Source organism: Aquarana catesbeiana, linkage group LG06, assembly GCF_042186555.1.
Source record: "Aquarana catesbeiana isolate 2022-GZ linkage group LG06, ASM4218655v1, whole genome shotgun sequence".
NCBI lineage: Eukaryota > Metazoa > Chordata > Amphibia > Anura > Ranidae > Aquarana > Aquarana catesbeiana.
Genome location: NC_133329.1, coordinates 289,875,719 through 289,901,512, shown reverse-complemented (window position 1 = coordinate 289,901,512; position 25,794 = coordinate 289,875,719). Strand labels below are relative to the sequence as shown.

Here is a 25,794-nt window from a genome sequence, read left to right as displayed (position 1 = left end):
GTAGCAAGTCACACAACCCAGCCAGAATACGTCTTTCAATGACCTGAAAGTAAAGTGTAATCTACGAGGGTTCTTCAAAAAGTTTCTGCACTTTTTAAAACTCTAATATAGAAAAGTGCGGAAACTTTTTGAAGACCCCTCGTAGTTAGCTTTCTGCTCTTTTCATTGCTTGTTTGGTTCATTTGGGTGGTATTTTGATTACTTCTGTTTTTTCTTTCTGCAGAAAATATTTCCCCTACAAAACGCATTCTTTTTCCTGCTTCCATTGCCTTTAATATAGCACTTCACCATGTTCCAACAATTCCATGTTAGTTAGATTCATGTGTAGAGAAGACGAAAGGAACGTCTGCACTCCCAATACGATGCAATACATTTATTTCCAGGAGATCATAAAAACATATGTACTGGCATATGGCTAAGGCAGAAAAGGGTGACGTGTTTCACCACGACTAGCGTGCTTCGTCAAAACCACCAGTTTAGCTTCATGTTTAGTATGTTGTAAGCCTGAATGGCAGCTAGGGGGTTGGTTTTGCTATTCACTTTGCAAAGGGATTTTCCTCAGAACTTAGTGAATGAAGTGAAGCTCTGCTGACTTCCATTATTCTGTGAAAGCAAAAATGCTGTTTTTTTTATTTATTTTTTTCCATACATGTGCTTGGGTATCTTTTGGAAAGTGAAACTTCACCACCATCACTAAGCTTTATGAAATTCCTTAGCAAAATGCAATTTCCATGTCAAATTGAACAGCCTATTTGCCTTTAGCAAATCAACACAAGTTCCCCTTCATGTATCAAAGTTTATGTTGGGAATTATCACTAAACTACATTGGTTCATCTGTCCTGCCACTTAAAGCAACCTTGTTGCTATTCTAATGGAATTCCGTTTGTGGCACCCTGTGAAAAATAACTAAACGCTTGCCTGTCAATGCACTTATTGTGAGTCTTTGCTCACTTCAAGTTTTACAGACACTACTGCTATCCAATACATTTGGTTGTTTTGAATCCGCATCCCACACTGGGTCCTGCGGTTCTTCCCATTGACCAGGGCATCGCAACTCACTACTAGACTCCAAGGAACTGCACTTATTTGTGGTATAACACATCTACTGACAAGCTCTGCATTAACCTCAATATTCTGTTTGGTTCTTTTAATATATATTCTTTGTTTTTTTATAATTGTCTCAAAGAGCACTTGCTAAAAATTAGAACTATATGTGACATATTGAACTTTTTTTTAACCACTTAAGAACCCGGAAGGATTTGCCCCCTTGAAGCGGAACTTCAGTCATTTTTTCATCTGCCCTTGTTGGTTTAACTTTGGATGGTAAAACATTTTTTTTTCTGCCAGTAAATACCTTATACAGCCCACTTCCTCTTTCTTGTCTGGAAAAAAGCCTATGTGTTTGACATCATGCACAGCTCTCTATCTCTATCAAGAGAGTTTTCCAGGGAGGGGGATGAGTTATGAGGGCCAATAAGGCCACAACAGACTATACCTCCTCCAAAATGGCCACAGTCATAGCTTGATGAAGGAGCACGCATGCTCCAAACCCGCGCTCCTCTCCACTCTCTCTCTCTCCAATCAGAAGTGACATATACCGCTGTCTGTGAGCTGTCCTGAGTGTCTGGAAGTGTTTGGAACCACCGGCGTCCCTGAACCCATCAGCTGCCTCTTCACCAGTGAGAAGATCGTCTTCCCCACTAGCGGATGCACCACATTATTAATCCCACATGCGCTGACATCTCATACATATTGTGACTTAACAATTGTCTTTTATGGAATAAAATGTCTTAATAATGCTGCACTTAGATGGTGCTGCTCTCCTTTTGTGTTTGCCAATAACAGCTGCAGAGTTGGAGGTATGTGTCTGTGCTTCAGCTGCCCACAGTTAAAATGGATGCAGCCAGACTCAGTGGAGAGAGATTTCTGAAGCATATTTGGCAAGAACAGAATCGCAGTGTGTGTGTGTGTGTGTGTGTGTGTGTGTGTGTGTGTGTGTGTGTATATGTGTGTATGTATGTATGTGTATATTCAATATGCAAAGTGGTTGGAAGAAAGCTTCAGAATAGCAAAGATGTTTTTATTACAAATTATGTGACCAGACTGCAGTTCCTCTTTAATGACTGGGCCATTTTTTGCGATGCGGCACTGCGTCGATTTAACTGACAATTGCGCAGTCCTGCAACGTTATAACCAAACAAAATTGACGTCCCTTTTTTTCCCACAAATAGAGCTTTCTTTTGGTGGTATTTGATCTCACCTGCGGCTTTTATTTTTTGCGCTATAAACAAAAGTGACGATTTTGAAGAAACACTATTTTTTTTACTTTTTGCTATAATAAATATCCCCCCCAAAAAAATAAAAAATGTCTTCATCAGTTTAGGCCAATATGTATTTTTCTACATATTTTTGTTTAAAAAAAAAAAAGTCGCAATAAGCATATATTGATTGGTGTGCACAAAAGTTATAGTGTCTAAAAAATAGGGGATAGATTTATTGCGTTTTTATTTGTTTATTTTTTACTAGTAATGGCAGCGATCTGCGATTTTTAGCGGGACTGCGACATTGTGACGGACAGATTGGACACTTGACACTTTTTTGGGGACCAGTGACCTTTATACAGCGATCAGAGCTAAAAATAGCAATTGATTACTGTCACTGGCAGGGAAGGGGTTAACACTAGGGGGCGATCAAGGGGTTAAGTGTTCCCTAGGGAGGTGTTTCTAACTGTGGGGGCAGTGTACTGACTGGAGGAGGAGCGAGATTGCTGTTCCTGATCACTAGGAACAGCACATCTCTCTCTACTTCCCTGTCAGAACAGGGATCTGTCTGTTTACATTGACAGATCCCTGATTCGTGCAGCGGAGCCAACCTGCCGCAGTATAATGACTACGGTTGGTCGGCAAAGGGATAAAAGAAGGCTATGAAGGCTGAAGAACAACAGGAAAAAACACTGAAGTTGGTCATAAATATGCAAAGTGAAATTCATGGTTACATAGTAGGTAAGGTTGAATAAAGACGCTAGTCCATCCAGTTCAACCTGTGTAGGTGTATGTGTGTTAATGTAGATGATCATTTCCCATATCCCTGTATGTTGTGTTCACCAAGATGAACATCCAATAGTCTTTTAAAAATATCAGTACTCCTCACTGACCCCACCAACTGTGGAAGAGTTCCACATCAATCCCTAACAGTGAAAAACCCCCTACAACGCTTAAGGTTCAACCACTTCTCCGGTCTCATTGTGTGGCCCCGTGTCCTCTTACACTCCCTGAGACTGAAAAGTTTTCTTACTATGCTGGGATCATTATTATGATATTTGTATACCACCATCATATCTCGTCACTTCTCCATAGAGAATAAGTCCAGTGCTTGCAGACGTTCCCTCATAATGAGGTCCTCCAGTCTGCTAATTGATTTTGTTGCCCTTTTCTGGACTCACTGCAGCACATCCTTCCTGAGGACTGGTGACCAGAACTGGACGGAAATTCAGTTTACCTGTGTTGCTTCTCATTTGTTTTTGTGCACCAATTTGGAGAAAAATGTTTAGGGCCTGTTGCTGGAAATTTAAACCTGCTCTTCTGCTGCAGATTTGCTACAACATGCAGACATTAACACAACGCACAAGCTGATATTATATAAGCTCATTGAGTTTCATCTTAAATGGTGTTCTCTTTCAATGTAGGGGATCATACAGTAAACATATTTTAGGCTTATATTATGTCTTTCAGGCCAGCATAAAAAATATATGCAGTACATTTCTGCAGTACATGCACATTTCCACTTGTTTTATTCATTTAACCACTTGCTTATTGGGCACTTAAACCCCCTTTCTCCCCAGGCCGATTTTCAGCTTTCAGCGCTGTCACTCTTTGAATGACAATTGCGCGCTCATGCTACAGTGTATGCAAATGGGATTTTTATCTTTTTTTTTTTCACACAGATAAAGATTTCTTTTGGTGGTATTTAATTGCTGCTGGGTTTTTTATTTTTTGTTGAAAATTTTGAAAAAAACAAAACAGTTTCATAGTTTGTTATAAAATTTTGAAAACCGGTAATTTATCCCCTTCATTGATGTGCGCTGATGAGCACTGATAGGCTGCGCTGATGGGCACTGATTGGCAGCACTGATGGGTGGCACTGATTATGAGACAGATGGGCATTGATTGGCAGCACTGGTGGGCATTGGGTGGCACTGTGGGTACTGGTAGGTGGCACAGTGGGCACTGGCAGCTGACACTGGGCACTGAAAATGCAGCCGCGGCTTTTTGTGTGAGGGGCCGATGTCCCTCCTGACAGAGGCCGGTGATCGGCTTTATTTTTCCCCTCACGCTGACAGCATGAGGGGAAAAAAAAATACCGATTTACCGAGCTTCTGTTTACATCATGTGATCAGCCGTCATTAGCTGACAGCTGATTAGGTGGTAAGGGGCCGGGGTCGACCCCCTTACTCTTATCTGTGTTTAGACTTGTGATCACATAGACTAGGTGATCCGCGCGCGACCCGCAGGGATGTGCAGACAGTGCTTGCTCAGGAAGTCGTCCATGGACGCCCTCCCAGCAGTTGGGGCCCGCTCTGTAGCCGTCTTTCGGCTATAGCGTGGGCAGCAAATAGTTAAAGACCCTGCAAGTACAGATAAAATACCTGGTGATCTGCCTGAAATTCACTTCTCCTAAATTTATGTTTTGGGCTAACACAAAGCATTTTTGTGGACCAAATAATTTCACCCCCCACTCATGTCTTTTGTGAAACTTCCAAATCCCTTCCCATCTTTTCACCTTCACAACATAGAAAAACAGATTGTTCGGTAGTCCAAGATATAAACTGGTTGAAATAACAAGAAGTGTGTATAGGACACAGAACAGCTGTAAATTTCTGATGTGATCCCAAAGTATCCTTTTTTGCAAAAAACAAGAAAAAACAAAAAACATTTTCATTTATACTTTCAACAGACTAAAAGGGAGCAAACAAGAAAAATCAACTGTTGGAGTTTACATACACTTCAAGAGTACATGGTATGTGAACTATAACCTCCAGCAGCGGCAAAACTACCAAGGTTGCGCGTTCCCAGGCCTCCTCTACCACCCCCCCCCCCCCCCCCAGCAGTCACTTTCAAATTTACGGGTAAAGCACCAAGCGCCATAACTTTTTAACCAGTTCCAGAGCTGGCCAGTTAGTAATTGGCTGAGCTCTACTCTGCTGGGCTGGGCTGGACTGGGCTTGGGCCACTGGTCAGGTAAATTTGGAAGTGACTGCAAGGAGGGGGAAGAGGCCCAACAGACTTAGAGGAGGTCAGTGTGTGACAGCCCCAGGCCACACAGAGTCTGTGGGGCAGTCAGTCACTTTGTGGGGGGGGGGGTCACTGATTTAAGGAGGTAATGGAGAACATAAGATAAAAGGGGACACTCATATAAGGGTTCCCCAGTTATATCAGTGTCCCCACTCCCCTCTTACATTAGTGAACCCCTTTTACCTTAGTGTACTCTGCAGACTCTGGCGTAAAGGGGAAATCTGATATAAGGTAGTCTCTAGTCACTAGAGCCCCCCCCCCCCCCCCCCCCCACATCAGAGTTCACAGTATTTCCCCTTAAATCAGAGTTTACAGTGCTAGGGGAAACTTTACAGACTCTGAGGTAAAGAGTTACGTTGTAAACTCTGATGTAAGGGGTTGCTCTGGAGACCAGAGAACCTCTTACATCAGTGTTCCCCTTTACATCAGAATCCACAGAGTTCCTCCTTGTACTGTAAATGTACTGTACAGGGGAACTCTTATGTAAAGGAGACTGGAACGCTGGGAACTCTGATGTAAAGGGGGGCTCTAATGTAAAAGATTTAAGGTGGGACTCTGTAAAGGGCCCCAGGATCAGTGGAAAGGGCCCCGTGCTCGGTTCTGAGAGGCCCTTCATGGTTTCTTGCAGCGGGGCCCTGAAGGTTCTATTTACGCCTCTGGCCTACAGGGTTATACTTTCTATCCTATCTCCTCCACTTTATCTAAAACATTTTGGATATACCTATGTAAGTAATGATTGCCAAATAAAAACTATTGTTGCCATTTGTGAAAAATGCAATTTCTTTTGTCAATAGTTTCTGCATTAGTGGTTTAGAAATCTGTATATAAATTAGGTTTTCTTTACAGAGTTCACCTCTATCAAAGTCCCATCTGTTCGATTTCCCAAATTGTATTTAGGATATGTGACTCTCAAAAAAGAAAATTTGTGGGCTGTGGTATAAAACTGCATAATTTTCATTTTGTATGACTGGCATGGTCACAGCAACCATGTAATTAAAATTTTACCTCTTTATCGCATTAGTTCAAATAGAACCTTGTGGAAATGAAATGTTTGACACCTGAAATGCAAAAAATAAGAGAAAAAGCTTCACAGCGGCCTGACTGCGTTCAGCTGTAAGAGACATATTAATTTTTCATATCGTACAATAAATGAGGTCCCACTGCTGCATTGCTGGCCTTTGAAAGAGTTTATGGATATCAATGCAATTTAATCATTTTTATATTTTTCTCAATAGCATGTGTGTATTATTGGTAAGAATATCTGGCTCTCTAAACAAGGCAGTATATCCTGTGCTCAGCAGAGATGTATAGAGCTTCTGAAACCAAAGATACAACCAAATTTATAAAAAAGCTGGATATTGACTCAATTAAAGTTGAACTCCAAGCAGATATACATAAAACCTGATTTAATCCAATTATGCATTCACTAAAAATTATGACATTTATTTTTTAAGGATTACTACATTATACACCTGAATCTTTCTTGATAAAATTCCTTGTAGCGAATCCAGGCAGGGAGAAGAGACAAGGTCAACATTTTAAAGTTTTTACGTCTATTCAGTTTAATTACATCATTCTTATGCCCTGTACACACGATCGGACATTGATCGGACATTCCAACAACAAAATCCATGGATTTTTTCCGACGGATGTTGGCTCAAACTTGTTTTGCATACACACAGTCGCACAAAGTTGTCGGAATTTCCGATCACCAAGAACGCGGTCACGTACACCACGTACGATGAGACTAGAAAAGGGCAGTTCCGAACCAAGCGCGCCACCCTTTGGGCTCCTTTTGCTAATCTCGTGTTAGTAAAAGTTTGGTGAGAGACGATTCGCGCTTTTTCAGGCTTGTGGTTTTCAGATCGTTTTCTGCTGTTCAGTTTGTGCTTGTGGGTTTATATCTGGTCTTCAGTGCGTGCAGCGAGTGCAATTGACTTATCGTTGTGTTCGTGTTCGTTCGTTACTGACTTTCAGGTCGCTCTTCACAGGCCTTGCTGTTCTTCAGTGCGTTCTTTTACTTCGTTCTGAGCAGCCGACCGTTTTCTAGCCATGTTGCGTATACGTACTCTTCGTAGTGTTTGTGTTGTGCGGGGGCTTGGTGTTGGGGTCCTTACCTTGACACAAGTCCAGTCAGGGTGGGGAGGAGTTCATGGACCAAGAATTGGTTGCTCCAGCGTGACCAGTTCTGTCACATGCCTTTGCTCCGTGAGATCCGTGAGAATAATCCTGATGATTTCAGGAACTTTCTCTGGATGATGGACCCCGTATTTCACAGTTTGTTGGCTTTGCTGATCCCTTATATTAGCAGGCAGGATACCTGCATGAGGTAAGCCATCACTCCGGAGCAGAGGCTAGTCACCACCCTGCGGGACTTGGCAACGGGGAGAAGCCTGCAGGACTTGAAGTTCTCGACAGGCATCTCCCCCCAGGCTCTGGGGATCATTATCCTGGAGACCTGTTGTGCCATCATCCAGGTCCTGCAGAAGGAGTATATTAAGGTAAGATTTATCCTTTAACATCACATTTTATTGTATGTAATGTTTGATAATATATTGTATTTCTTTCCTCATTCCCTAATTACCATGATTGTAATATGCTGTGAATGTCCCCTTTGTCCTCATGCATGCTGTTTTTTTTAAAAAACATTTTTTGTTCTTTATACATATTTGCCTTCACTTACCTCCCCAGCATGCTCTCCTGGCCCTATATTCAAATCGTGTAGTCACTTAACAATGTATTTTGTCAGCTCCATAGTAGTGCTTTACCCCAAACGCCCCCTAAAATGTGTAAAAATTTGATTTGTGCTTTAAATTCAGGCAGAGTGATGGAGGCTTTTTTTTGGTGTCCCAAAATCATTTGGAACCCTCCCTCCCCCCAACTGCTAACTCAGCTGATAACAATCCTCTTATCTGCTGACTTTGCCACACCCATACACACTATACCCACCTCTTTAGTGGTCAGATTTATGGATGAATTCCCCAAAGCATGTAGTGCAAGGGCCTGCCTGAATACTTTCAAATGGTACTGTTTAAAGTTTTTGTATCCTATTATTATCTTGATAGGTAATAGCAGAATGTAAAAATGTGTACAGTGTGTATTTATCTCTTTGTATTTTGACACTTCTTACCTGTCCAGTGGGCTGCCAATAGTGTAAAGGAAGGAGGGGCTGGCCAAAGTAATACACATTATTTAGGCATTCATCTGTCAATGAAGTGGAGATGGTTACCTGTCCAAAACATCCCCCCCCCATAAAATTTTACAAATGGCCCATGAGAGGGGGGAGGAGGAATCTGATAGGTGGACCTTAGACCTTTGTCTTTAAATACTCCCTAAAATAAATGTTATACTGATGTTGGCCAAGAATGTTTGTGTCTAATCTGCTTTCCCTGTTTATGTGCAAAATGATTAAATTATTTTTCTTGTTTGACTCCACAGTTTCCTTCCAACCCACAGAAATGGCAGACTGTGGCCTCCCACTTTGCCCAGTGGTGGGACTTTCCTAACTGCGGAGGGGCAATTGATGGAAAACATGTCCACATCGTCCCACCACCCAACTCGGGGTCATACTATTATAATTATAAGGGGTTCAATAGTATTGTGATGTTGGCAGTGGTGTCGGCTACTTATGAGTTCCTGTATGTGGACGTGGGAAAGAATGGCTGGATGTCCGATGGTGGAGTCATCGCCCAGACGGAGTTCTACAGGCATCTCCAGAATGGCAGCTTGGACTTGCCACCTCCAGAAGACAATGTGGAAGGACTCCCATTAGTCTTCGTTGCTGATGAAGCGTTTGCGCTGGGGGACCATCTTATGCGGCCATTCCCGATGAGGACCTTCACCCCGGACCAGAGGGTTTTTAATTACCGGCTGGCCAGAGCCAGAAGAGTGGTGGAGAACACATTTGGAATCATGGCCAGCCGGTTCCGCCTATTTCTTACACCCATACACATGGCGGAGTATAAACTGAATCATATCATCCTGGCGTGCTTTGTTCTCCACAACTTTTTAAGGTGAAATTCTGCCAACTATGCTGCCTCAGTTGGGCCTGAGGCCGGAATTCAAGTAAATGAACCAACCCTGACGGCGCTTGAAAGTGGCCGTCCTGACTTGCCCCCCCTGAGTGCCCGCGAGGTCCATCTTGGATACCTTGATTACTTTGCGGGTAGGGGGGCCATCAATATGCCAGACAATGTCTGATACATTTTTAAAATAAAAAAATCATTTTAACTACTAAAATCTTTGGTGACATTTACTACTTGTGTTTCTTTTAGCTGACCCTGACAGAAATGTGGGGAGTCCTGAAAATGTTCTGATCGTGTAACCTTAAAAAGCACTGTTGGATGTTATTTACTAAAGGAAAATACACTTTGCACTACAAGTGCACTTGAGCCTGCACTGAAACTGCACTTGTAGTGCAAAGTGGATTTGCCCTTAGGAAATAACCCCCATTGTCACTGAAGACACCAATTTTACCTTAACAAAATTTTAGGAGCATTGAAACAATAATCCACACATTCTTGAGTATTAATCTTTTTAATACCAGCACAATCACATGTGCATTTCTAAAAGGTTTTTAAAACAAACCAACATGTTTGTTGTATAACAATTTTTTCGGTAATAATAAATATTGAAATGTCCATTTACGGTAAAACAGGCATGTTTCAAACAAACAAATACACAAATATGGAACTTACAAAGTTCAACTTTTGTAGAAATTGAAGGCAATATCAGACATGAGTATTTAGAAACTGTGTTTGATATTGCATTCAGATGGGGTGAAGTCACCCCTGGAAAAGACAAATTTTGAAGATGCACAGAAATTGCTGAATGTCAACATGTGCTAGCTGCCATCACGGGGAATCAAGGGTCATGTTTTGTGGGTGCAACCCCTTCCTCTCAGCTACTTTATTATTGAGGAAGGTGTTTCACCCCCAAAACGCCTACATTGATCTCCCGTGATGGCAGATAGCACATGTTGACACTGTGTGCATCTTCAAAATTTGGCTTTTCTATAAAATGGCAAAAAAATTGTAAAAATGTTTTACTTTACAAATACAACAAAAAAGTAAGGGATTTGGATGTGTTTTAAACTCTCCCTAAAACATCAATGATGTTCTTCATTTTGTTTTTAACATCATTGATGTTTTTCTGGATGTTTTCCAAGTCCCTATTATTCCCTATGATCTCCCCGATCAGGATCTGTGCACTTGTGAAATGACCTGGATCCACAACATCACGATCACCTAAAAATATAGAAACAAAAACACACCATATATTATAAATATGCCGGCATCCATCTCTTACCTGAGCCTGTGGTCGCAGACTCACCTGTTGTAGTGACTATTTCCACCACGTCTCCTTCCTCCTCCTCCTCTGCTTGGCTTTGGGGGATTTCACCTTCTTCATGAAGTGGGGGGTCTGTTTCTTCTGCTGAGTGGTGTCCTCTGAGTCTTTTCTCCCCTATGTAAAAAAAAATAGGTATACTTAACACACAGATATTTGATGACAGAAAGAGGAATATGAAACATTGCTTGGAAGTGGGGTACAATTGTCTATTTTGGCAGAGTTCCAAGATGAAGAAATATTTTTTTTCCTTTGTCAAGCTTGAATACTTACCTGTTTTGTACTAGCTTCACAGATGGAGACACCCCTATAGTATACACTGGAGCACCTGTGTGGGCCCCCTAATAAAAGGTGTTCTGGTGTCCCACACTAGTGCTCCAGCGTCCACATGTGTAAACAGCTGCTGAGTGTCCTCTCCTTACACAGAATCTAGTTTGCATTACATTCTAGTTACAAACCCATCTAGACTCCAAAATTATTTTAAGAGAAGTAGGCTAGAAAAAATGTATTCAAATGCATATGGCCAAAACAATGGTGTTGTGTTTTCTATGACGAACGAACAATGTTTCATACGAACGAACAATGTGCCCATGAACATGAAAGTTGCCATTTTAAACTGTACAACAGTAAAGAAAAGCACATGGAGCAGCACGAACGTAATAAAAATAAAGAATAGGAACACAGGACAACTACTTACTTTTTTGCAGCACTCTCCTGATCCTTCTGTACTGCTCGTGCTCCCTGATTTTGAGGTCCGACCACCGCTTCCTGAGCTGATCCTTGGATCGTCGTACCCCGAAATACTTCTGCAGACTTTTGACTACTTTTGCCATGATCTTGGCCTTTCTGACATTGGGGTAAGGTCCATACTTCCCGTCATAGTCGGCCCTCTTCAGGATGTCGACCATCTCCAACATCTCCCCAAAGGACATATTTGAGGCCTTAAATCGTCTTTTCTGGGATCGGAACATTTCTGGCTCCGGGCTTTCCTCCTCCTCCTCCTCGTTGCTGTAATTGGCATGCACCTGCTGTGTCTCCGCCATGTGCTCTTCCCCCACTGCGCCGAACGAGAAGGGGTGGGGAATAGACTAGAAAGAACGTCAGGGGTGGGCGGAGTTTCACGCATGCGCAGTGTCTATAAAGCGTAACACACGTGCGTAGTACGTACGATCTGTGAGCGGAGGAAGGAGTATCGGAGGCGCCGATCGTGATAACGAAGGTAAGATCTAAACTTGGGCCTATACTGCTTCTAGATTGAGGCCTAAATTGTAACAAGATTAGGAGAGTTTCGCCTGACATTAGAGTTTGTCTTGTGTTGTGTTTTGCAGATAAAATGGGATGGCTTCAATGACCACAACTTCCTCCCCCTGTTCATAGACAAATACAGGGAGTTGCCCTGTCTGTGGCAGGTCAAACACCCCCAATACAATAATAAACAAAAGAGGCAGGCAGCGCTGGAGAAACTGCTGGAGTTGGTGAAGCCGGTGGTCCCCACGGCAACCATCCCCTATTTAAAAGCCAAAATTGGTGGCCTTATGAGCACTTATCTTAGGGAGTGCAAGAAGGTCACGGATTCCCAGAGATGCGGAGCTGCAGCAGATGACGTTTATGTCCCCAGGCTGTGGTACTATGAGAGACTGCGATTTCTGTCAGACCAGACTGGAGTCCATGTATCCCTCTCCACTCTTCCTTCCACCCTATCTTCCACCCCAGCTAAGGCTTCCGATGTCCAACCTGGGACTTCCAGCCGGGAAGAAGTGGAGGAGCCCAGCTGGAGCCAGGTATAGCATTCTTCTACAGATTTCTGGTCAATAAATAAATGATGTTTACTAGATGTTATTATTGATCACTAATTGCTGATTTAATAAAGTGTTTTACATATCAATAGACAGTAGTGGGCAAAAATAATTGGGACAAGAATGAAAAATGCTGGGCTAAGAATGATCATCTGTTATATTTGTTAACATTCAATTTGCAACAGTCATGAGGTGAAAATTGTGTGTGATTGATGAATAAAAAACAAAAATGATTTCCCTTTTTCATACACAGGAAGACCTCAGCCAGGACGAGGAGGCTGTGGAATGTGGCACACAGGAGGAGGCTGTGGAATGAGGCAGCCAGGAGGAGGCGGGGGTTAGTGGCAGCCAGGAGGAGGAGGGGCTAAGTGGCAGCCAGGAGAAGGCCAGGCCCAGTAGGAGCCTGACAGAATCGCAGGTTCCTCCCCCCGCCTCCCAACCAAAAGACCCAGGAAGGGGAGTAACGTGCAGAATTCAGTACTCAGGCTGATTCAGGAGGTTCTGCATCCCTCAGATCCACCCCCACTCCTGAAGAGGCCTTTGCCTGCATGGCTGCCACAAAACTGCAGGGCATGCAGGAGGGTCAACGCCTCCTGTGTGAGGACCTTCTTTACAAAACACTAAGGGGGTGAGGGGCGAAATCACACACAAAACCCACCTGTGCGAGTTGGACCATCCTCCTCCTCCTGCCACAACTCCACCACCACAGCCACAGCGTGGAAGGAAGCATGGAAGACCAGAGAGTGATGACCTGGGTTCAGTCTGGTCTGACAAAAGATGTAGGCTCTTGTATGACCACAGCCTGGGGACATACATGTCATCTGCTGCTGTTCAGGATCTCTTGGACTTCTGGACCAGATTGCACTCCCTTAGATATGGACTCCTCAGGCCACCAATTTTGCAGTAAAATAATTGATGTGTGCCCTGGGGGCCAAAGGCTTCGCCAAGTTCTGCTGTTTCTTCAGCGTTGCCTCCCTCTTTGTTTGGTTCTGATCCCTTAATAAAGGATTTTGTGTTTCAATTATAATTGCCTATGTGTGTTTTCCTTCAAAAAGGACAGTTTGTTTGTGAGGAGGCAGGTACATTTCAAAAATACTATGTGAAATTAACAAGAGACACCAACACCAAGAAATCTCCTTAAATAATACAAGATAATAATGGTGTTGTGGTAACTTGACACACAAAACACACCCAAAAATATTTAGGATGTAAAATCAAACAATAAAAAAAATTAAAAACACGATCAGGCTTGAAAACAATACAAACCAAACAAAAAAAACATATCTTTTTTGTCAGATGTGACAAATCAAAATATATTGATGAAATCACAATAAATAATAAAGAAAGAAGTTTGTGAGAAGTCTGTGTGAATATCAGCAGCAAAACTACTTAATTCTTCTAGCATTATAAAGAAGAACAGAGTGCGCTGCATTAAACAATTTTAAACATTGCAGCCTGACGAAAGTGCTATATCCATTCCGAACGCTAATTTTACCAGACCGAGCTGTTCCGTCTTGGAATTTCTTCTGAGCATGCGTGGCACTTTGTGCGTCGGAATTGTCCACACATAGTCGGAATTGACGCCATCGGATATTGTTGTCGGAAAATTTTATAGCCTGGTCTCAAACTTTGTGTGTCGGAAAATCCGATGGAAAATGTCCGATGGAGCCCACACACGGTCGGAATTTCCGACAACATGCTCCGATCGCACTTTTTCCGTTGGAAAATCCGACCGTGTGTACAGGGCATTACAGTGTGAACCTGCATACGTAAGGAGAGCGCAGAGGGTTGGCCTCCTTTTATGTGCTGCTGCTCATTCAGTGTCCAATTCCTCCTGGCAGGGGTTGTCTGAATCACAGGACTGGCAGGGCAGAATTAAAAATCCTTTTGTATGAATGTGTGTGCGTGTGTATATGATAATAGGAAAATTACAGTAATACATTTTAAAAATTGTAAAAAGAAGGGAATAGTAGACTGCATGAATTTCAAAAAAGTATAAATGCAAACAAGGAATAGCATGGAATATGCAACGTTGGAGTCCTGGCAAGTATGATCAAAATTAAAGCAGAGTTCCACACAAAAATTGAACTTTCGCTTTTCGGAACCCTCCCCCCCTCCGGTGTCACATTTGGCACCCATGGGAGTCTATGCCTCTTCCCGTCCCCACCGCGCTGTCTCCTGGGAAACACACAGCTCCCAGGAGAGAGCGGGGACCACTTGGGACGCGCAGCGCGACACTTCCTGATTCCCTCACCTAGGATGGCGGTGGTAGCTGCCGAGAACCGAGCGGGTTCTCGGCGTCGCCTGCCGACATCGCTGGACCCTGGGACAGGTAAGTGGCCATGTATTAAAAGTCAGCAGCTGCAGTATTTGTAGCTGCTGGCTTTTAATATATTTTTTTTTTTTTTGGCGGTGTGGGTGGACCCCCGCTTTAAACACTCTTATGCCGCGTACACACGGTCGGACTTTACGGCAGACTTTGCCCGGCGGACTTTTCAACGGACTTTCTGAATGAACGGACTTGCCTACACACAATCCACCAAAGTCCGTCGAATTCGTACGTGATGACGTACGACCAGACTAAAACAAGGAAGTTCATAGCCAGTAGCCAATAGCTGCCCTAGCGTGGCTTTTTGTCCGTCGAACTAGCATACAGACGAGCGGACTTTTCGACCGGACTTGATTTCGACGGATTGATTTAAAACATGTTTCAAATCTAAATCCGTCCAACTTTTGAGAAAACAAAGTCCGCTGGAGCCCACATACGATCGAATTGTCCGACAAAATCCCGTCCGCCGGGCAAAGTCTGCCGTAAAGTCTGCTCGTGTGTACGCGGCATTAGAATGGACACAATGATCCTGAATAGGGGGACATGAAAGAGAGCACTGAAGGAGAATGAGTTGTCCTATACTGTATGTTGTGAATAATGTGTGCATTTGAACGGAGTGTAAAGGAGGTGAAAAACCTTGGCCCAAAATCTGATAACAGGGCAGGACCACCAGGTGTGCTTCAGATCGCCATGTGATTCACAGTTTTTGAAGCATTTCTTTAATGAGTTGGTGTTGGCGTGCTATCATGGAGAGGATTAGGTACCATCCAGTCATGACCTTTTTATGCCAGTTCTATCAAAGTAATATTTGAGGAGCATTTTGATGTTGATGGTTGTCGAATCTTGCAATGATTTCTATTTTCCAAGGTCATTACGCCATTTTAAGCTTGTAGGAGTGGACTGAAAGGGAGGATAGCATAGAAGAGATTATGGACCTTGAGGTTCATAGATTATTAAGGCATAAATGTTCAAATACAATAAAGGGGGTAGAGGTGTCTTTGTCTGACAGCAGGTAATAGAGGCGGTGACGGATTTGAATTATTTAAAATGATTCTTTGGAAGGGGAGGGGTGTGTCAAGCCCACAATAGCTTCTGAGGTAATAGATTTATGGAGGTAAAGAAGATGATGGGCTGTGATGAGGTTGTGAGATGCCAACAATCTAAGCATCAAAGGGGTTTTGATGTAAACATAGGGTTTTCAAGAATAAGCATAAGTGGGCTGGAGAATAAGGGGCTTAAGTATTTGATTCCATCCTACATCTTATGCACGCTTTTGAGCAGATGGCTCTAAGGTTTGGGGGTTTAAGGTCGGGTCGGATCCAGGTATAGTGTCTAGTGCATAAAAAAATTATGCGCCAACTCCTACAAAGTAGAGCAGCCAACACAACAACCTGACCCGTGTAAGTATGTGAAGAAATAAATAAAGTGTGGCGCTAAGAGTGATGTCATTTAGAAATAGTGATAACAATATTACATAAATGAGAGTGCACAATCCTGAGGTGTGCACAGAAAATATTGATCTTAATATTGTGGGGTGACTGTAGAGGTGGTAACCTCCACAAGTGTATGTCAAATACACCAGTAGTGATCCAAAAACATGTATAGGGAGATATTAACCTCCCCACTTAAACTCTCTCTTGAACAAATTCAACAGGGATGAGATTACTTGTACAGTGATATAACCACATCCATATGCCAAGTAAATGAAAGGAATGGACTAATATTCAATATCTCAGCTTTGGATGAGATAACTCAGGTAAGTACTTGAAGGTTCAACTACAAGATATAAACATCAAAAGAAAAAAAAAAAAAGGTGTAAATTATTTGGAATAGCACGGTGATGTGTATTGAGTAACCTATAATCCTATGAATAAACCGAAATATAGGATCAAAAAGTCCATCAGGGTGGTAAATACACAGATATAAAAATATTTAAATATTTAACCACTTCAATACCAGGCACTTAGACACCTTCCCGCCCAGGCCAATTTTCACCTTTCAGTGCTGTCGCAATTTGAATGACAATTGCGCGGTCATGCTACACTGTACCCAAACAAATTTTTTAGCATTTTGTTCCCACAAATAGAGCTTTCTTTTGGTGGTATTTGATCACCTCTGTGGTTTTTATTTTTTGCGCTACAAATAAAAAAAGACAGAAAATTTCGAAAAAAAACAAGTTTTTCTTTGTTTCTGTTAAAATTTTTTGTAAATAAGTACGTTTTCTCCTTCAATGATGGGCACTGATACGGCGGCACTGATGGGCACCGAAGAAGTGGCACTGATGATGGGCACTGATAGGCGGCATTGATGGGCACTGATAGGTGGCACTGGTATGCGACACTGATGGGCACTCATAGGTGGCACCGATGGGCACTCATAGGCGGCACTGATGGGCACTTGTAGGTGGCATTGATTGGTACATATGGGTGGCACTGATGGGTACTTATGGGTGGCACTGATGGGCACTGATAGGTTGGCACTGATGGGCACAGATGGGCACTGACAGGTGGCACCAATGGGCAATGAAAGGTGGCACCGATGGGCAATGACAGGTGTCACTGATAAAACATTGCTGGGCAGATCTGGGCATTGCTGGGCAGATCAGTGACATAATGGTGCCAATCAGTGCCCATTTGTGGGCACTGATTGGCACAGATTGGGCACATGTGGATGGCCATGGGGTACATACCTGGCCATCCATGTTGCCCCTTCCCTGGTGGTCCTAGTGGCGATCCCTGGTGGTCCCGTGTGGTGATCTGAGGGGGGGCTGCGCTGATAAACAATCAGCGCAGACCCCCCCTGCCAGGAGAGCCACCGATCGGCTTTCCTCTACTCGCGTCTGTCAGACGCGAGTGAAGAAGAGCCGATCAACGGCTCTTCCCATTGACAGCGTGATCAGCCGTGATTGGACACGGCTGATCATGTGGTAAAGAGCCTCCGCCGGAGGCTCTTTACCAAGATCGGTGGAGCGGTGTGTCAGGCTGACACACCGCTCCACCGATCGCCGCGATGCGCGCCCCCGGGGGCGTGCTGCGGCATGTTATCCTGCTGGACGTCATATGACGTCCAGTCAGGATAACAGAACCACTTCCTGGACGTCAATCCACTATAGGGCGGGCGGGAAGTGGTTAAAGTCCACCATCTCAAGTTCTGGATTGCTTAATAACTGTATGGGTGCAGACAGTTCTTTTAAGTGTGGTAGACAGAAGCTGTTGGACGTATCCCTGCACACAGGTAGGTTCTTTCCTTAAACTGGTGATATTGGCTCAAAGGAATAAATACACAGTGCCCTTACCAGATAAGGTGGACTCACAGGCCCTTGGCGGTGAGTCACACGAGCTTGTACCGTCAAGCGGTGTAGGGCTTTAAAGCCGTATGCTGGTCCTGGGAAGAGTTTCCACTGATGTCACCGAATGGCACGTCTCTGGCCCGATGAAGTTCGACAGGTGTCGTCTAATGGCGTGTCCTTGGTGGGACTCGGCTGGAATCCGGGGTCATCCTCAGTCATCAAAATGAAGAAAGAGTTTCCTCAGCGACCAATACCATATTGATAAGTAGAAAAAGAAAAAAGCTTCCACATAGTGTAAATCTTTCTCAAACGTAGCGACGTTTATTAAAAATAAAGGTAATTTTGCAGTAAATACAAAAGACAAAGAAGGATCTTTCTTTAGAACATTTACATGCCATATAATAAAATAATAATAAATAAAATACAATAATAATAATATAATAAAATTATTATTTTATTATATGGCATGTAAATGTTCTAAAGGAAGATCCTTCTTTGTCGGCATAACAATGGTGGATTGTTTACAATTGGCATGTAAATATCCGGCGATATGGCTTCCGGGTTATCTGACTTGGCATATTTCGTTTCTAAACACTCTCCCTATCCATGATCGCCACGTTGTTTGCGCTCCAGGCCTCGGTCTGGCAAGCCTTCGCTTCCTATTACCTATGGTACGCAGACCCCGAGCGGTCTGACGTCATCCCTCATTGAATAGATCACGTGATGGCGGCATGATCAATGTAACACAAGGGTTGACGCGCTACCGCGGATTGGAGGATGGAAGTGAGGTTTGGCTTTGACCAGCCAAATGAGATATGATTGGTCTTACTAACACCACATGACCCGTTGGTCATTGTTGACGCCGCCCCACCCGGAAGTCATGTCTGGCATTACCGCTAATTAGATGTTTTTGATTGTTTGTTATAGCATATATAAGCGCAGTGGATGGGGGGCAAATTCATACCCCAGCAGAAGTCTTTGAGGACGAAACGCGTCGGATCTCTGTGTATTTTACCCCTACCATCACCTACTGCACAAAATTTTTTAAAATCTGGCATCTTTTATATTGCTTTGAGCCAAGTTTTTACCGCCCAATTTTTGTATTTACTGCAAAATTACCTTTATTTTTAATAAACGTCGCTACGTTTGAGAAAGATTTACACTATGTGGAAGCTTTTTCTTTTTCTACTTATCAATATGGTATTGGTCGCTGAGGAAACTCTTTCTTCATTTTGATGACTGAGGATGACCCCGGATTCCAGCCGAGTCCCACCAAGGACACGCCATTAGACGACACCTGTCGAACTTCATTGGGCCAGAGACGTGCCATTCGGTGACATCAGTGGAAACTCTTCCCAGGACCAGCATACGGCTTTATAGCCCTACACCGCTTGACGGTACAAGCTCGTTTGACTCACCGCCAAGGGCCTGTGAGTCCACTTTATCTGGTAAGGGCACTGTGTATTTATTCCTTTGAGCCAATGTCACCAGTTTAAGGAAAGAACCTACCTGTGTGCAGGGATACGTCCAACAGCTTCTCTCTACCACACTTAAAAGAACTGTCTGCACCCATACAGTTATTAAGCAATCCAGAACTTGAGATGGTGGACTTTAAATATTAAAATATTTTTATATCTGTGTATTTACCACCCTGATGGACTTTTTGATCCTATATTTCGGTTTATTCATACGATTATAGGTTACTCAATACACATCACTGTGCTATTCCAAATAATTTACACCTTTTTTTTTTTTTCTTTTGATGTTTATATCTTGTAGTTGAACCTTCAAGTACTTACCTGAGTTATCTCATCCAAAGCTGAGATATTGAATATTAGTCCATTCCTTTCATTTACTTGGCATATGGATGTGGTTATATCACTGCACAAGTAATCTCATCACTGTTGAATTTGTTCAAGAGAGAGTTTAGGTGGGGAGGTTAATATCTCCCTATACATGTTTTTGGATCACTACTGGTGTATTTGACATACACTTGTGGAGGTTACCACCTCTACAGTCACCCCACAATATTAAGATCAATATTTTCTGTACACACCTCAGGATTGTGCACTCTCATTTATGTAATATTGTTATCACTATTTCATAGTGTCTAGTGCAGTGGTAGAGGGTTTTTTTTTTTTTTTTTTTTTTTAATATTATGATTTGTTTTTTATATTAATAATATTATCACAATCATTCAAATTTATCTTAGAAGTGTATATCTTACAGTTCATTTTACAAAAAAATATTCAGCAGTTGATCCCTTAAATAACCCTCATTAGTGCTCTTTAACACAAATGTCAACAAAACACATAAAAGAAATCACTCGCACAACATCAAGCAAGCTAAGTTCCTACAGAAAAAAGAAGAAAAAAAAGAATTCTTTTGGTGATGTGCTAGCATGGGGTTACAGTGGAGTGGAGGATAGATACAACTCTGAGACCCAGGAACAAAGGTTTTGACCAAACCCCCATTTGGACAACACGCAGTGAAGGTAGTCCCAGGAAAGGGTATGCTTGAAGGAAGGAAACCCATGGTGTTAAATTTATAAAGCAGCAAACTATTATTTTATTATACTGGATTTTTATAGTGCCAACAATTTGAGCAACGATTTACAAATTAAAAGGAGACAGAACAGTTACAATACCATTGAAAGCAGGAGACTTCGGAGGGCCCTGCTCATGGAGCTTACAATCTAAAAGATATGCTTTACATAGCACTGTGGGGTAAAAAAAAAAAAAAAAAACTCTAGTCCAATCAAGTTCATAGACATGATGCAATAAAATTAGTACAAAGACATAATACAGGAGAACAAGAGGACCTGCCCCTATAATCTAACAATCGAAAAAGTAATACAATTAGACAAATAAGGGACATTTAATAGATTTAGTCTTCAGCTTGAACACGCACTTTTCCAGGAGCCTGTGTTTTATAAACTTTTTCACATATTCCTGTATTTTATTCTGCTTGTTTTTCCACAAAATTAATTTCCTTCTGATCCTTACAGAAGTGACATTTAAATAATTTTTCCAAATGTGGACAGATTTTTTGATCATGCGTTGATTTACTGTCTAGTTTTTAGAAAATTTCTATGAGAGCTTAATACTATTTTGGAAATGTATGATAGAGTGTCTCTTGTTGACCTTAGCATTTTTGGTGTAAACATCTAATTTTACAGCTGTGTTCTAACCTTTCAACAACCTATAACATTTTCGTGTTGCTTTTGATTGTTTTACTATATATTTGTAAAGATTCTATAGTGTATTTTCCTGAGCAAATGTATACTCGCAGCTCTTTTTTAAATGGCTTTAAATAACATTTTCCATGGCCGTCTAAGCCTTTTGCACAGTACTGTATATACAATATATATATGGCCTAGACGATAAGCTAGTAGTTCATCTCATTTTATAGTTTCTGGATTAAAGTGGGTGTAAACCCGATTCATGAAACTTGAGCTGGGCACATCTATCTACAGGGTTTTAGTATCTCTCTTCAAAGCATCATGTCCCGTAGCTTTGTCCTGCTCTATTCCTCTGTTATCAACATTATAACTTTTGACAAGCTCTCTAAAACGGAAGCCTGAACTATGTGTCGGGGTAGGTTGCTATAGATTAGCAGACTGCAAAACTTTTCACAGGCAACCTCTGCATGTGTGCAGAGGGGGTGTGTGCCTTTCCTCTAATCAGCTGTTTTTGGTGTCTAGCAATAATCCACTCCTACAGATGAATGAGGAAGTGAAAAATCTAATGGGACGTTCACTTTCTAAACCATATATAAAGACGAAGATAGCAGATCTACTTGTAAAACGTGTGTAGGAAGATTTGTTTCATCTCTGTGTATCATCTGAGGCTGTTCACTTCACAGGGTATATGTGAGGGTTTACATCCACTTTAACTGAAGTGTAGCACAATGGCTGCATATTGGTGCAAGTTCTGCCATCATGAATCTGGATTTCTCATTTTGTTATTCTCATAAGATATTCAAGCAGCTACAAATTGTATGGTACAGTTTTTTGCACTTAATACATAGCCATATTGCTGCTAGAACAACTCTTCACCAACAACTGATTAACCATTGTAATGTTCAATTTGCTCTGCAAACCATAAGTTAACACTGAGGAAAGCATTTTATTTCCTCCTTTTATAAGACACAGTAAATGTATGAAGTGGACATGAAAGATTTCAGAAGTAGTGGTCCATCTGTAATTGTGCAATATGAAAACTTTTTTAGAAAAATTCATATGAGACCTGCTTAAATTACAGTAAAAGGCTCTGTCACAGACCTAGCCGGGACAGAGGCTGTTGGAGAGGACTGTATGCAAGCCTGTTGCCTTTTGATTATGGGCCCTGGATTTTCAATGGATTCATTCTGTTGGGACACATCCTGTGAGGAGATGCTGGTGTCATCAACCTGTGTTTATGTTAATTGAATGAGCTAATGACATTGTCCTCTATACAATGTAGGAGACGGGACGACTGCCATTGTGTTGATATAACTGTGTGAAGCTCGGTGACCACAAGTCTGGGCGAAAGGTCATGTCTCAGTCACCTAGGCTGTATAAAGGATTAGATAATTAGCTCATGTTAATTAGGTTACGTTTGTATTGTTAGAGTAATCTTCTCCTGTGTATATAAGACTGTATTCTGGTTCTGAATAAAGTCAGTTCTTGGTAGCAACAAGCAAGTGTCGCCTTGTTTGTGCTCAGAGAGGTTGGGATATCTGTATACAGACTGGGAAGAAGTGGTATATGACGGAAGCACATATTTACACAATGGGGCAAATATACAAAAGGCAAATAGACTGTGCACTTCGCAGTTCTTGCACATGATTGGATGATGGAAAGCAGGAGAGCTTTGCCACATTCGCTACGCTCTGGAGAAAATGGGTGCATCATTGCAAAGTGCACAGTTTGTTTGCCTTTAGTAAATCAACTGCCATATCTTTTAATACTGTTCACGCTAACTTGATTTTGGAATCGTATACTAAATAGGTACAGCTTATGCTGCGTACACACCACCGGACTTTAAGGCATACTTTGCCCGGCGGACTTTTCGACGGACTTTACGACGGACTTTCCAAATGAACGGACTTGCCTACACATGATCAACCAAAGTCCGACGGATTCGTACGTGATGATGTACGACCGGACTAAAACAAGGAAGTTCATAGCCAGTAGCCAATAGCTGCTCTAGCGTCGGTTTTCGTCCGTCGGACTAGCATACAGATGAGCGGACTTTTCGACCAGACTCGAGTCCGTCGGATAGATTTGAAACATGTTTCAAATCTAAGTCCGTCAAACTTTTGAGAAAACAAAGTCCGCTGGAGCCCACACACGATCAAATTGTCCGGCGAAATCCAGTACGCCGGACCAAGTATGCCGTAAAGTCCGATCGCGTGTATGCGGCATTAGAGTTCAGCTACATACATACATACATACATACAATAGATTGCTGGAAAGCAAATTCAAATAAAATACTTTATATACTTACAATAGACATACCATTAACCTTTTTATTTTATTTATTTTTTAGGACTGGGAACCATGGGAAGAGGAATAGTCACGTCGCTATCAAAGGCAAATATCCCTGTCATTGCCATTGAGCAAGACACACATCAGTTGGACATGGGGAAGAAAGCAGTGAATAGTCTGCTAGAGCGTGAAGCTGAAAAATTTACACAGCAAGGATTTGCTCCTGGTAGTAAATTAGGCTCTGTTCACTTCACACTTGACTTTGGAGAACTTCAAGATGTTGATCTTGTCATTGAAGCAGTTTTTGAAAATATGGAGCTGAAAAAGGAGATATTCCGTAAACTGTCTTCTATCTGTAAGCCTGACGCTTTCCTATGCACTAACACATCTGGACTTAATATTGATGAAATTGCATCTGTCACAAATCGACCAAACCAAGTCATTGGTACTCACTTCTTTTCCCCTGCCAACATAATGAGACTCTTAGAAGTGGTGAGAGGTCAGCAAACATCACTCACTACCATCGCCACAGCTATGAACCTTGGGAAAGTACTGGGAAAAGTAGCAGTACTGGTTGGTAACTGCCCCTTGTTTGTTGGTAATCGAATGTTGGGTCCATACCTTGAACAAGCAAGTTACCTATTGGAAGAAGGATGCTATCCAGAAGATGTGGACCGAGCCATGGAAGAGTTTGGTTTTGCCATGGGTCCTTTTCGGATGATGGATCTGGCTGGTTTGGATGTTGGCTGGAGGTCAAGAACAGCAAAAGGTCTAACTGGGGCCAAAGTTCCTCCAGGTACTCCTGCAAGACAGCGGCTAGGAAACCGGTATAGTCCCCTTGCTGACATACTGTGTGAATCAGGAAGGTTTGGACAAAAGACTGGTAAAGGTTGGTATCAGTATGAAAAGGTGGGGGGTAGAACTGCAAGACCAGACCCATGGGTGAAGGATTTCCTGCAGAAATATAGAAAAACTCACCAGATAAAACAACAGCCTTCAAATCAAGAGCAGATTGTGGAAAGATGTGCAAATGCACTTGCTAATGAAGGATTCCGCATCTTAGAAGATGGAATAGCTTCATGCCCAGAGGATATTGATGTCATCTACAACAATGGCTATGGCTGGCCTAAGTACAGAGGAGGCCCCATGTATTATGCTTCTTTTGTTGGCTTACCTAAAATGTTTGACACTTTGGAAAAATATTCTAAGGCCAACCCAGATGTCCCAAGTATGAAGCCTGCCTTCTTGCTGAAGAAGTTGGCAGCTATAGGTGGACCGCCCATCAAAGAATGGAGATCACAGGTTGGAAAACTTGTTAACAAGCTTTAATTGGCTGGGCAAAGATTTTACCTTTTGACATTTTCAAATTACATAGTGATATGCTGATATAGCAGTGAAATGATTGTTAATAGTAACTCTCCTTTTAAAGATCAATATACTAGAAAATACAATTCTTGGCTAACTTGCTAATTACAGGACTGCCTAAGTAACTGGAATGTCTTAAGTTGTTTATTAAGTTCATATATAAACAATTTATTTGAAATGCTAAAAAATACACAACTTTAAAGTGCCAATCTATTTTTATAGTAAAATTAAATTTTGAAATCAATCCTATTTTTGTGTAGTTATTTAAATGCATGGTATATGGTATGGTGTCTAAATGCAGATTTCAAAGTTTATGAGCCTGAACATTGAAATACAACATTTAAAAACAGCAGTTGATAAAAGATAAAAATGGACAAACAATGAGGAGAGGTCACATGTACTGTATTTCAGTAATAAGATGCTACTACATTAGAAGTGATCATGAAACGTGCTCTGTCACGTTGTAAAAATGCTCTACAACAGGGGTAGGCAACCTTTTGAGCACAGTGTGCCGAAAAATGTTTTCAAAGAAATTGAGCGTCCTGATTTTATAACAAAAAAAGTTAACTTCACGCTCTCAATCACAAAGATTGCCAGATGCAGCCTTTTGCTTGACTCTATCTGGCACTTGGGGCACTATTCCACCAACTGACACCATTGATGAGGCACCATTCTTCCCACTGATACCAATAATGGGGCACTATTCCTCCCACTGACACCATCGATGGGGCACTATTCCTCCTGCTAAGACAAATTATGGAGCACTATCGATGGGGCACAATTTCTCCAATTGATACCAACCATAGGGGTATGCTACAGGCATCATTCAGATATCATTTTCTTTTTCAGCCGGCGTTTCTGTGCACCGCAAGAATGATCATAGTAGCAGTTCAGCTGCTTGATCATTC

At 42.1% G+C, this 25,794-nt stretch overlaps 1 protein-coding gene across 1 annotated transcript in view; it reads left to right on the top strand.

The window, feature by feature from the left end:
- The window catches only part of EHHADH (enoyl-CoA hydratase and 3-hydroxyacyl CoA dehydrogenase), a 94,961-nt gene extending 69,831 nt beyond the window's left edge, over window positions 1-25,130 (top strand). The window contains exon 7 of the mRNA XM_073633436.1: window positions 23,583-25,130. Coding sequence (XP_073489537.1) covers window positions 23,583-24,850 — 1,268 coding nt within the window. The 3' untranslated portion in view covers window positions 24,851-25,130. The remainder of the gene's footprint in view (window positions 1-23,582) is intronic.
- The last annotated feature ends 664 nt before the right edge of the window (window positions 25,131-25,794 follow it).